Source organism: Leucoraja erinacea, chromosome 20, assembly GCF_028641065.1.
Source record: "Leucoraja erinacea ecotype New England chromosome 20, Leri_hhj_1, whole genome shotgun sequence".
In the NCBI taxonomy this organism is placed as follows: Eukaryota; Metazoa; Chordata; class Chondrichthyes; order Rajiformes; family Rajidae; genus Leucoraja; species Leucoraja erinaceus.
Genome location: NC_073396.1, coordinates 16,881,893 through 16,895,795, shown reverse-complemented (window position 1 = coordinate 16,895,795; position 13,903 = coordinate 16,881,893). Strand labels below are relative to the sequence as shown.

Genomic DNA, 13,903 nt, shown 5'->3' with positions numbered 1-13,903 from the left:
GGTCCTGAGCTCTGATCAGTTGGCCTTTAAACAACTCCTTCATGTCCTAAGAGCACTTGACTTACCCAATAATAACTGCTCCCAATTTACTATCCTAAACTCCTGCCTAATAATTTATACTATTTTCAAAAATCCACGAATTCAACACGGTCATTGTCAAGTTACTCTCATTCACTAACCTGCCTGCGTTTTACTATACATTTTATACCTAGGATGGGTTCCTCTGAAACTTCCCTTGATAAACTGGGTGACTAACTTACCCTGAGCAAAAGTAATAAACTCACAAGCCCACTATTGTCATGTGTCCTTGATAGGACAATGAAATTCTTGCTTTGCTTCAGCACACAGAACATACTAGGCATTTACTACAAAAAAGATCAATGTGTCCATATACTATAATATAAATATATACACACATGAGTGAATAAAATGATAAAGTGCAAATAACAGATGATTGGTTATTAATAATCAAAATTTTGTCCGAGCCAGGTTTAATAGCCTGATGGCAGTGGGCTAGCAGCTATTACTGAACCTGGTTGTTGCAGTCTTCAGGCATCTGTACTTTCTATCTGAAGGTAGCAGGGAGATGAGTGTGTGGCCAGGATGGTGTGGGTCTTTGATGAATGATACTGCCAGCCTTTTTGAGGCAGCGAAATGGCAGCTTTTCAGACATGAAATTAAAAAAATATACCTACTTGGGATTAAGAAAGGATTACTTGCTGTTACCAGTCGGAGAAAATAGCATTTTAAGGGAAGTTTAACCTTTCCTACGCACAAACCTACCCATATATTTTGGTAAGTGTGGGCGCGAGCATCTTCACCGGGTGCGCGCGGGAGGTGGTTGGTTGAGCTCTCGCTGGAAGATCTCGCGAGACGCGGACGCCGGTTAGGAGCAAAGGAGGGAGATCCGAGCGCGGTCACGGGGTCAGCGGGCTGGAGCGTGGCGGCGGCGGCGGACGGATAAAGAGGGAGAGAGATAGGAAAGACGTTAGTGAGAGGTACATTCCACCGTGGTCCTTTTAAATCGTGTGTGAGGTGCCCGTCTCGGTACCAACCAGGTCAGATGCTCGTACTTAACACCAGAGCCCAGTGGGGGCTGAGATAGGGGCAGTGCTGCCCCACGAGAATGGTGGGTTGGGGCATAACCGCCCCTCGAGAGGAGGGTAAGTTGGGGGCATAACTACCCCTCGAGGGGGAAGGGTGTTTGGTGCAGAGCTGCTCCTCGGATGGTGTTGAGCAGCCACTTCCTCAGTTGGAAATGAAATGAGATGAGACACAACATCCATACTCGGAGGCTGGGTGTTGGAGCAGAGGGTTGGGAACTGCCCTTTGACAGGTGTGTGGCAGAACAGGTGGGGCTAAGCAGCTGCCTAGGGGTGGGTGGGCTGGTGTGGCACAAGTGCTCCCCCTCCCCATTCCGGAGAAGGTGGTGGTGATTGCACCCCTCTGCGTTTTGCAGGGCTGGCTGTGGAGGAGTTGAGCCAGTGTCTGCCATCTGCTGGGTGATGTTCGAACTAGTATCTTCTGCAAATTTCGATGGGAAACTGAAATCGACAAAATGAAGAACGTCTCCATCTAACCTCTCCACAGTAATCAAACACAATTATCTTAAAAACACAGCAGCTGTTTTAACATCAGGTGTTCATTTAAATTGCTAAGTAATAATTGCTATTGACACTTGTGCAACAATATTCTATTAAACGATGTAATATACAGCCTTTTGTTGTTGCAAGTGAAATATACCAAAATAAACTTAGTTTTAAAAACGCCTTTATTTTTGAAAATCCTGTGGGGGAAAAATAACTTTTTGTGACTGAGAAACTCTAGCTTCTAATGCCCTTTCACCCATTGACAACGTTGTCTTTATAATGTGGCCACAAATAATTACAGATGGCGGTGTACAAAACAACCACAGTGGTGGAGTAACTCTGCGGGTCAGGCAGCAGCTCTGGAGGACATGGAAATGCCGCCTACCCATCTCCTCCAGAGATGATCCCTGACCCGCTGAGTTACTTTTTTTTTGTAAAGCAACATTTTTTGTTTTTATAAAGTGATTTTCTATAACATTGTTTCTTAAGAATACAACTATCATGTTATAAGCAGAGTTATCTATAGAAGTAGGAGAAGGCTGAATAACTTATTTTACCTGTCTCTCCCCTTCCTGACTGATTTACTGCAGTACCACATTCCTGCACTAACCAAGTACCTTTGAGATCTAAAAAATTGTTTAACTCTGCTATGAACATATCCAGTGACTGAACCCCCATTGTGCTCCAGAGTAGAGAATTCCAAAGACTTGTCTGGATGAAGAGATTTCATCTCATCTCTGTGCTGAATGGCTGACTCCTGTGACCCTGGTTTTAGATTCCCACTTTGTAACCAATGATTAAGCTCACAAAGGTGTGGTAGGGGTTGCTTAAGAGGAACTTTGGTGAATTTTCTTTTCCATAACCTAAAGAAAAACTGATATCTTTGGAATTGGTTTATTATTACCTTGTGTACCAAGATACAGTAAACATTTTTATTTTGCATACTATACTGGCAGATCATACCATCCATTAGTATAATAGGTTGTCTTCTTGCGAATGAACCATAAACCAAAGGAATAGTTAGATCTCAAGCCGGGTATTGAGCAGCCAGATTGTTGGCTCTGTGTCAATGTCTGCCAGGCCCTGAGCTCCATTTGCTGCGTGGGAGAGTGGACACCCAGAGATGACATGGTTGGCTGTCTGTTGTTTTGCCCTGCATTCACAGGCTGGGCTTTGGCGGAGTCCACATCTCCACATTGAAACGCCCAACTCCAGTACGAAGTCCGTTGAGGTTCACCCATGCTCCTCTGGGGAGGTCAGACCCTGGACAGATTTTAGAAACATAGAAACATAGAAATTAGGTGCAGGACTAGGCCATTCGGCCCTTCGAGCCTGCACTGCCATTCAATATGATCATGGCTGATCATCCAACTCAGCATCCCGTACCTGCCTTCTCTCCATACCCTCTTTATCTGGTGAAGAGATGTAGCTGTGTAATGGGGATGAGGTTGCCTTCCACTCCTGTGACCACTTGGTGGCCATCCAGTGTGCTTTTGTCTCAGTTGGCTGGATGGATGGTAGCAGTTATTTACTATGTGGAGCAAAGTGGTGACGGGACCTCAGTCAGGGTGGCCTCAGCTCTCTGCTGATAGCCTGATGGAGGAGGTGATCTGGGTCCATGGCATAGCGAGATAATGCCAGAGTTGCTGTTTGCCTTCGGTATATTAGTATAATACGTAAGGCAAAAGATAATTTTATTTATAGTTACAGCTACAGAGGAAGTGCAGATGAAAGAAAAGTGCAAGATCTGCCATGTAGTAGATTGGAAGTTTTGGGATGAATGAGAGGTCTATACAAGAATCTGGTAATAGCAGTGAAGAAGCTGGTATAAACTTTCAAGCTTTTATATCTTCTACTTGACTGGAGAGGAGAGAATGATTGGGGAGTGAGTGTTCCTTGATGATATTGGTTGCTTTTCCAAGGTAGCGTGGACATATGCACTATTCCTCTTCTTGCCTTGTGTGAGTTTGATGATCGAAAGAGTTAGCGCAACTTGTTAGATGAGTTGTGCTTACTCTGATTATAAATGTGGCGTATTTATACAGAGAGGCTAAAGTAGTTGCTCCCATTAAAACAGTATTGGTGGTTTTATTATACTGGACTCTTCTTGATAAAACTACTGATCTGAAGTTGAAACAAAGAACTGCAGATGCGGGTTAATACAAAAGGACGCAAAATGCTGGGGTAACTCAGCAGGTCAGGCATCATCCCTGGAGAACAAGTAACGTCACATATCCATGTTCTCCAGGGAGGCTGCCTGACATGCTGAGTTACTCCAGCACTTTGTGCCTAGCTCCGGAGTCGATGTGTGTGATTTACTGTGGATACTATTTCCATGAGTATTAATTGGGGACAGTATAGAACAACACTTCCCATCAGTTTATTGATGATTAAGCATACAAAGAATGAATGAATGATATAAAGTTTCATTCACCCATTTAATCATTCATTCATTTATGCATTCATTCAGGGTGGTTCAGGTAGTAGTTGGCTGGTTTGGATTTATCTTTTTTGTTAATAGCATATACAGTGCCCTCCATAATGTTTGGGACAAAGACCCATCATTTATTTATTTGCCTCTGTACTCCACAATTTAAGATTTGTAATGGAAAACAATCACATGTAGTTAAAGTGCGCATTGTCAGATTTTATTAAAGGGAATTTTTATAAATTTGGTTTCACCATGTAGAAATTACAGCTGTGTTTATACATAGTCCTCCCCATTTCAGGCACCATAATGTTTGGGACACATGGCTTCATAGGTGTTTGTAATTGCTCAGGTGTGTTTAAATGCCTCCTTAATGCAGGTATAAGAGAGCTCTCAGCACTTAGTCTTTCCTCCAGTCTTTCCATCACCATTGGAAACTTTTATTGCTGTTTATCAACATGAGGACCAAAGTTGTGCCAATGAAAGTCAAAGAAGCAATTATGACTGAGAAACAAGAATAAAACTGTTAGAGAGATCAGCCAAACCTAGGGGTTAACAAAATTAACTGTTTGGAACATCATTGAGAAGAAAGAGAAGCACTGGTGAGCTTACTAATTGCAAAGGCAATGGCAGGCCAAGGAAGACCTTGACAGCTGATGATAGAAGAATTCTCTCTATAATAAAGAAAAATTCACAAACACCTGTCCGACAGATCAGAAACACTCTTCAGGAGTCAGGTGTGTATATATCGATGACCACTGTCCGCAGAAGACTTCCTGAACAGAAATACAGAGGCAAGATGCAAACCACTGGTTAGCCAAAAAAATAGGATGACCAGGTTTGTTTGCCAAGAAGTACTTAAAAGAGCAACCACAGTTCTGGAAAAAGGTTGTGGGCAGATGAGAGTGATGGCAAGAGCAAAAATTTGAAGGAGAGAAGGAACTGCCCAAGATCCAAAGCAAACCACCTCATCTGTGAAACACGGTGGTGGGGGTGTTATGGCCTAGGCATGTATGGCTGCTGAATGTACCGGCTCACTATCTTCATTGATGACACAACTGCTGATGGTAGTAGCATAATGAATTCTGAAGTGTATACACACATCCTATCTGCTCCAGTTCAAACAAATGCCTCAAAACTCATTGGCTGATGGTTCATTCTACAGCAAGACAATGATACCAATTTTTGCACCCATGCGACATAAACATTGACTTCTTCAATTTCCGGTTGGGCAGTATGCACCCTAGCGGCATAAATATTGACATCTCCAATTTCTGGTAGCCCTTGCTGTCTCCTCTCTCCCCCCCCACCCTACATCAGTCTGAAGAAGGGTTTCGGCCTGAAACGTTGCCTATTTTCTTCGCTCCATAGATGCTGCTGCACCTGCTGAGTTTCTCCAGCACTTTAGTCTACCAATGATCCCAAACATACTGCTAAAACAACAAAGGAGTTTTTCGAAGCTAAAAAATGGTCAATTCATATAACATCTGCGGGTGCAGGCCCAATTGCGTCCCTCTCGCTCAAGATATGGAGTCAACTTAGGAAAAACTTTGGTTTACAAGGCCCTTCCATCTTGACCCCACTGCTTAAAAATCACATCTTTAAACCTTCAAGTACAGACTCCGCATTCAAAACCTGGCATAGTAATGGCATCAGTAGTATCAAAAACCTATACAAGGATGGCATTTTTTCGTCTTTTGCGGAGCTTTCGTCCAACTATAGCCTCCCAAACTCCCACCTTTTTCGTTTTTTCCAGATTAGGGATTTTGTGAAGAAGATATTCCCCCATTTCCCAAATCGTCCCCCTGAAACCCTGACCGATTCCATCCTAGCTCTAGATCCCAACCGGAAGAAATGCATCTCTTTTTTGTACAACTTGTTAGGGTCGGTTATATTGAAACCTCATACCTCATTAAAAGCTGTATGGGAGGGCGAGCTGAATATGAAACTAACAGACCAGCAATGGGACTCTGCCTTGGATTTGATCCATTCTTCCTCCATATGTGCCCGTCATGGCCTAATCCAATGCAAAGTCCTTCACGAAGTCCACTACACAAACACAAGATTATCTAGAATATACCCCGCTGTTAAAGACGCCTGCAACAGATGCAATCAATCCCCTGCCAACCATAGTCATATGTTTTGGTCTTGCCCTAAGCTAGCAACCTATTGGAGGAGTGCTTTCGATGTGCAAAGCAGAGCCTATGGCCAGACTATTCCTCCAAACCCACTCTCAGCTATTTTTGGTATTCCTCCCAACACCAACCTCTCTGTTGCGTTGAAGCGGGTCCTGGCTTTTACAACCCTGTTAGCCCGGAGACTGATTTTGCTTAACTGGAGGCTTACCTGTCCCCCGACACACGCCCGCTGGATCAAGGGGGTGCTCTACAACTTAAAGCTTGAAAAACTTAGGTTCTCTCTCAAAGGCTCTACCAAGACATTCCTAGATACATGGAACCCTTTCCTGGAACTTATTAACTCTCTTAACTTGTTTCCGGACTCGGAAGAGGACTGAGTGCCCTCTATCACTGCTCTGTCTTATTGCAGCTGCTATCCCCTCAACCCCTCCCCCCCCCTCCCTCCCCACACTTTTTTTATTTTTTTTTTTTTTTCATTTTGTTTATCTTATCGTATTTGTGTGGATGTGTACGTATGTGAGTGTTGTTTGTCCCCGGGTGGCGAAGGTGGTTAAGGGTAAGGGTAAGGGTTTTTAGGGTCGTTTACATACTGTTGTACAATTATGTCCTGACTATCACTGTCTGTTATCATTGTATGTATGCAAATTGCTGTTAAATTCAAAATTCAAATAAAAAGATTTAGATTAAAAATGGTCAATTCTTGAGTGGCCAAGTCAATCACCCGATCTGAACCCAATTGAGGATGCCTTTTATAAGCTGAAGAGGAAACTGAAGGGGACTAGCTCCCAAAACAAGCATAAGCTAAAGATGGCTACGATATAGGCCTGGCAGAGCATTGCCAGAGAAGACACCCAGCAAATGGTGATGTCCATGAATCACAGACTTCAAGCAGCCATTACATGCAAAAGATATGCAACAAAATACTAAACATGACATCGCTATGTCCCAAACATTATGGTGCCCTGAAATGGGAGAACTATGTATAAACACTGCAGTAATTACTACATGGTGAAACCAAAATATATAAAAATGGACTTTATTACAATCTGACAATGTGCACTTTAACCACATGTGATTTTTTTTTTCTTTCTTTCCTATTACAAATCTCAAATTGTGGAGTACAAAGGCAAATAAATAAATGATGGGTCTTTGTCCCAAACATTATGGAGGGCACTGTAGCTAGGCAGTTTTCTACATGGAGTTGAGTGTAGGTCGGGGTGGAAAGCTGCCAGTGTTGTAACTACAATGTACAGGTTTGGCTACGGATAACTAAGTTGTCTGATTGCTCACCCTTTGCTGTATTCAGTACTGGTTGAAAATCAAAATGTTTTAGAATTCAGAATTACTCCCATTGAGACATATTCCTCTGTAGCAAAATTGTATGTGGCACCTTATTGAAGGCTTCTAAAGATATACAGTGCATCCCCATCATCCATCCTGTTTGTTGTTTTCAAAGAACTCCTACAAATTTGTTCAATATGGTTCTTCTTTTATAAAACTACATTGACTGCTTGATTGTTTTAGGATTTTTAGGATTTTTAAAAATCTCCTGCTGTTACCTCCTTAACGATGGGTCCCAGCATTTTCTCAATGTCACATCGATGCTGACTGATCTATAGTTCATCTCCACTTCCTTTCTTGAACAGTGATGTTACATTTGTGTTTTAATAATCCTCAATATCTTCTATCGTGAACATCAATCTATAATTATGTTGAAAAGTTGCAACTTCTCTATTTACCATTATATATCAGTCGTTCTCCTAATCTCTTTTCACATTATTTGATATTTCACTTTCACATTGTATTTTCTCGTTCCTTATAATTTTTAGTCACTCTTTGCTGGTTTCTAAAATATTCCCAATCCCTTAATCTTTGATACATTGCATGTCTTTTCAATTTTACTCTCTCCTTAACTTCCTTAGGTAGCCATTAATGTTACATCTATCTTGTAGATCTTTTTTATTAAAACATATCTCTGCTGAGATTTATGAAATATCTTCTTAACTGTCTGCCACTGATGATCTATTGTCTTATCCTTTAATCTATTTTCCATTTTCAGTTTAGCTGACTTTGTCTTCTTACATAATTGCTTTTGTTTTAAGCTTGGAACACTTGGAACACAAATCCAGCTTCTGAGCTGGATTTGTTCTTCACCATCATACTGTTTTATGATGTAGCAATAGAGCTATTTCTCACTCACCTTTTCCCCCTCACCCGTCTTAAAATGTCAGATTCCCTGAGTATTTATTTCCTATCTTGGTAGTTTGTAGCTATATCTCTGAGATGATTATCAGATCCTACACATTTCTCCATGTGCAACCAACTCCTCTATCCTGTCATGAATGCTAATGTTTCCCTTTCTATTTTTTCAACTGTTCTTTTTAGATTTGTATCTCTCACTGTATCACACTTCAGAGCATTGTTCATATCCTTTTGTTAATCATTAACTTACCTTTATTAACTGAGAGGGCCATTCAAGTTTATTCTTCCTTTGGAGACCCTGGGCAATATTAGGTTCTTTCACTGCTACCAAATCCTTTTAAATCTAAGTGCTCACAGGTAGGTTGTTTAAATGTATTTACATTTAGCATGTCAATTATTTTTTTAATACTTTTAGAACAGGAAGAGGTAATCAAATTATCAATAGTGCTCTGAGGTGAATAGCTTGCTGTAGAAATGAATCAATTAATTAAAAAAAGAGCTTTTTGGATAAAGGGAGCTGCAGAAAGTGATGCAGCTGGTAGAGTTGCTGCCAGAGACCTGGGTTTGTTCCTGACCTTGGGTACCATCTGTGGGGAGTTTCCATGTTCTTCCTGTAACTATGTGGGTTTTCCTCCAAGTGCTCAAGTTTCCTCCCACATCCCAAAGATGTTGGGTTTGTACGTTAATTGGCCTCTGTAAATTGCCCCCCGTGTGTAGTGTGGAGATGAAAGTGGGATAACACAGAACTCGTATGAATGGGTGATCGATGGTTGGTTTGGTTTCGGTGGGCCAATTGGCCTGTTTTCATGCTGTATCTTTCAATCAGTCAATCAATCTTCAATTATATTTGTATAGCCTCGTAGGATTCCCTTAAGTATCATTTCTACTTGGGGGTGAGGCCTTGAAATCTAGGGAGGTATATCCTTGATTACATGGAAATGTTGATGTTGGTTGTTGGATAAGATGTTAAATTTCCACTCATGGCATCTCAGCAATATTTGTCCCTCAACTAACATAACTGAAATAGATATTTGGTTATTGTCACATCATATGTGGGAAATCTTGCTGTATGCAAGTTGTTTGCTATGTTTTCTTAGACATTCATTGCACTTGAATGTTTAAGGAAGCAGTAAAATTCAGTTGTTTTCATGATGCATTAAATTGTCCTTAAATTGCTGGGGTTTGTTCAATTGTTTATGTGTTTAAAAAGGAATAAGGTAGGGTACATCAGTGACTTTTGGAAAGAAGGCGGATTCTCCAACCTTCCCACTGCTGCTGTTTTATCCCTCTAAAACAAGGGTTCTCAACCTGCAGTAAATTTACTCCCAGGGGGTAAATTTCACCTACCCCGGGGGTAAATTTGTTGATTCTGGATTTGTACTTATTTTTTCTCATTGACTGATGGTTTGGCTCTGGTATACCGGTATCTGTTCATCATTAGCTGTTCATAAATAAATGAAATAACATTGTAATGTGCTATTAAAGTTGCAAGGGGTAAACGGGACGAAAAAGGTTGGGAACCCCTGCTCTAAAAGCAGGTAATGAAAAAAACCCAAAAAGATGCATTGAAAAGTAAAATAGTATAAGCCCAGTCAGCATGTCATGTAAAGGCAAAAGCAAATCTGGTAGCATTAGGTAATGTCGGATTAACAAAGGAAATTGAAGATTAGGTCTGAAATAAGATGGAAGTAATGTCAGGCATAAACATTTAGTATCATTTGAATACTTTGAGGTTTATAGGGGATGTAAGAGGAGACTTAAGAAGAAAATTAAAAGGGCAAAAGGAGAACATGAAATGGCTTTGATAAGCTGGATCAAGGAGAATTGCAAAATCTTTTACGTTTATTGTAAGCAAGAGGCTAGCAATGGAAAGAGTAGGACCCATCATTGACCAAAGGGGAAATCTATGTGTGGTGTCTTGGGATATGGATATGATCATAAATAAATCCTAGGAGAAGAATGTGGAAGATGGAGAGATGGGGGAGAGAGTTGATATTCTGTGCCAGAAAGGAGGAAATGTTGAATATATCAGCTCGTATTAAGGTGGATAAATCCCTAGGGCTTGTTGGGATCTTTCCCAGTATGCCATGGGAGGAAAGGGAGGAGGATGCAGAGGTGATTACATCGATTTTTGTATCTTCGTTAGCTGCAGGCGAAATACCAGAAGACTGGAAGATAGCTAATATTGTCCCCTTATTGGGGAAAATAGTGGTAGGGATAAGCCAAGAAACTACGGGCAGGTGAGCCTTGTATAATTAGAAGGGAAATTATTGGAATAAATTCTTACGGACACAGTTTACATTCATTTGGAAAGGCTAAGAAAATTGAAGGAAAGGAAAGGTGATAGACATGGTTTACTTGACTGGCAAGTTATTGACAAAATCACACATGTTAGGTTGGTCCGAAATATTAGTGGTCATGGCCATGTGCTGAGGCCATTGTTATTTGCCATATTTATACATGACTTGGATGGGAATGTAGATGGACTGATCAGTAAATTTGCTGACAAAACAATTGATGGAGTATATATAGAACAGGGTTGTGAAGAAGGCATTCAGCAAGTTTATCTTCATGGGTCGAGGCATTGAGTACGAGTTGGAATATCATGTTATAGCTGCACGAAACGTTGCTCAGATGTTGTATAGTGTACAATTGTGATTGTCACACTACAGGATATGGTAGCATTAGAAAGAGTGCAGAAGAGATGTACAGGATATTACTCAGAATGAAGGGTTTTACATAAAGAGAGATTAGGTCGTGTGTAGGAACGAACTGCAGATGCTGGTTTACACCGAAGATAGACACAAAATGCTGGAGTAACTCAGCGGGACAGGCAGCATCTCTGGGTAGAAGGAATGGGTGATGTTTCTGGTCGAGACACTTCTTAGATAGGCTGGTTTTCTTCTCACCAGAATGCAGGCTATGGAGCAATCCTATGGTTTATTAAATTGAGAATCAGATATAGGATAGATAGTAAAGTCTTTTTTCAATGGTGGGTAAGCCTAAAACTAGAGGGAGTAGGTTTATCGTTTAGTTTAAAGATACAGCATGGAAACAGATCCTTTGGCCCACGCTGACCATCAATCACCCGTTCACACTTGTTTTATAGTATCTGATTTTCCCACCCCACACTCATTAGGGGCAATTTACAGAGGCCAATTAACGTACAAACTTGTGGAAATCGTGGCACCTGAAGGAAACCCATGCGGTGACAGGGAGAATGCGCAAACTACAAAGACAGCACCCGAGGTCAGGATTGAAGCGAGGCAGCGGCTCTACCAGCTGAGAAAGATATGATGAGAATGAAGAAATTAAAAAAGATTTGTGGAACCACTAGGGGAGGTGTTGATATGGAAAGCTGCAGAGGGAGTGATTACAATGTTTAAATGACATTTAAAGCTGCAAAGGCACAATTACAATGTTTAAATGATATTTGGACGGGTACTTGGACAGGAAAGGAGTAAAGTTATGCGGACCCAATGCAGCCAGATTGGATTTCTGTAGATAGGAATCATGGCCAGAATGGCTGTGGTGGACTGAAAAGTTTTGTTTCTGAGCTATACAACTCTAGTGCCTCTAACCCCAAAGCAATTGTTTAGCAGTATATATTTTTTCACGCCTATTTTGCCCGATAAGAGAAATTTCCTTTGTTCTACCCAGTGTCGTTCTCCACCTCTGCCCTCTGAACTAAATTGTTTCTCATTCTGTCAGCTGTGATTAAAAGTCATAGATGTGAAATGTAACTTTCTTTCTACAGATGCCTTCTGATCTGTGAGGTTTTGCAGCAATTTTTGTTTTTAATTGTGTTTTTAGCAGGGTTAGGGAAACGTACAGTGGAAGAAATTACTTTTTTTTAAATGCTTTAAATTAAAAAAAGATATTTTTTTTGCTGAATTTAGTTTTTTTGTGTGGTTTAGTTGTCGCTGGGCAAAGTCAGAATGGATGATCTAGGAGAGAATACTACTGTCGTCTCCACTTTGCGTTCATTCAACAACTTTTTGTCATTAAGTTCAGCTGTGCCCAGCACAAATGAACCGAGCTCTACTTCGCAACGGTTGCAGTTGCAGTACCAGCAGAGAATAGAGGTCAGTACATTGTTGATCTTGCATTGTCACTGTGTTACTGATTATGGTAAATATTACATCATATTTTAATTTTCTCTCTTTAAATAAATGTTTTTGCTTCCCAGTTCCAAGCTCACATTTCATATTGTATTGTGGCTTCAATAGTGCTTATCCAGTAATTTAATCCACTGGATGCTGCAAACCTTCAGAAATACTAATGGTCAATCTTTGTTTACTAGCAGATGAAAGTTTTTGAAACTGATTAGGTAATATATGTGCAATGATTCTTTGAGGGGAAGAAATTGAATTGGGTGTAATGGAGTCGGAAATGGAGAAAAGTAGAGAAAAAGTAGAGCAAAGGGGACTACAGAGGCATGAGGAAGGACCTGGCCAAAGTTGACTGGAAAGGGACTCCGAACAGGATTGACAGTGGAAGAGCAACAGCAGAAATTTCTGGGAATAATTTGGAAGATGCTGGCTTTTTTCATTCCAAAGAGAAAGAAAGATTCTAGGGGGAGAATGAGGTGACCGTGGCTAACAAAGAACGTCAAAGATAGCATAAAACTAAAAGAGAAGGCATATAACATTGCAAAGATTAGTGGGAAGCTGGAGGATTGGGAAGCTTTTAAAAAACAGCAGAAGGTAACTATGAAAAATTACGATAAGCTAACCAATAATATAAAAGAGTTTCTTCAGATATAGAAAAAGTAAGAAAGTGGCAAGTATGTTAGACCATTGTAAAATGATGCGAGTGAAGTGATAATGGGGAATAAAGAAATGGCAGAGGAATTGAATAACTTTTTTGTTCTTCACAGTAGACACCAGCAATGTGCCTGAAACTCAAGAGAGTCAGGGTGTTGAAGTTAGTGAAGTGGCTATTATTAAGGAGAAGGTGCTTGGGGAAACTAAAAGGTCCGAAGGTGGATAAGTCACCTGGACTGGATGGACTGCACCCCCAGGGTTCTGAAGGAGGTGGTCTTTGAGATTGTGAAGGCATTAGCAGTGATCTTTCAAGAATCACTAGAGTCGGGTGTGGTTCCAGACTATTGGAAAATTGCAAATATTACCCTGCCGTTCAAGAAGGGAGCAAAGCAGAAGAATGGAAACTATAGACTGGTTAGCTTGACTTCGGTGGTTGGTAAGATTTTAGTGTCCATTATAAAGAATGATGTTTCTGAGTTCTCAGAAGTTCAGGATAAAATAGGTTATCAGCATGGTTAGTATTTCATGAGATGCACACTTAATTATATAAATATTACTTACACATTAATCATGCATTCTCCCAAACTAAAGAATATTTATACCATTAAAAACATCACATTTAAATATACCTAATCAAAATATATTGTGCCATGGATATTAACATAGCATCATTTATTTAAATTTAATGTCTTAGCTGAGTAGTATGTGCTGATACTGTGCTCTTAATAGCTTCTTCTCCCAATCTGCCCAACCCTCAATTCCAAAATAACTAAAGTTGAA

At 40.6% G+C, this 13,903-nt stretch overlaps 1 protein-coding gene across 3 annotated transcripts in view; it reads left to right on the top strand.

Annotated features, from left to right (window-relative positions):
• The first annotated feature begins 849 nt into the window (after window positions 1-849).
• mad1l1 (mitotic arrest deficient 1 like 1) overlaps window positions 850-13,903 on the top strand; it is a 610,531-nt gene continuing 597,477 nt past the window's right edge. For all 3 annotated transcript variants that reach the window (XM_055651367.1, XM_055651368.1, XM_055651366.1), the window contains exons 1-2: window positions 850-998; window positions 12,275-12,442. In XM_055651367.1, the coding sequence (XP_055507342.1) occupies window positions 12,296-12,442 (147 nt within the window). In that variant the 5' untranslated portion in view covers window positions 850-998; window positions 12,275-12,295. The remainder of the gene's footprint in view (window positions 999-12,274; window positions 12,443-13,903) is intronic.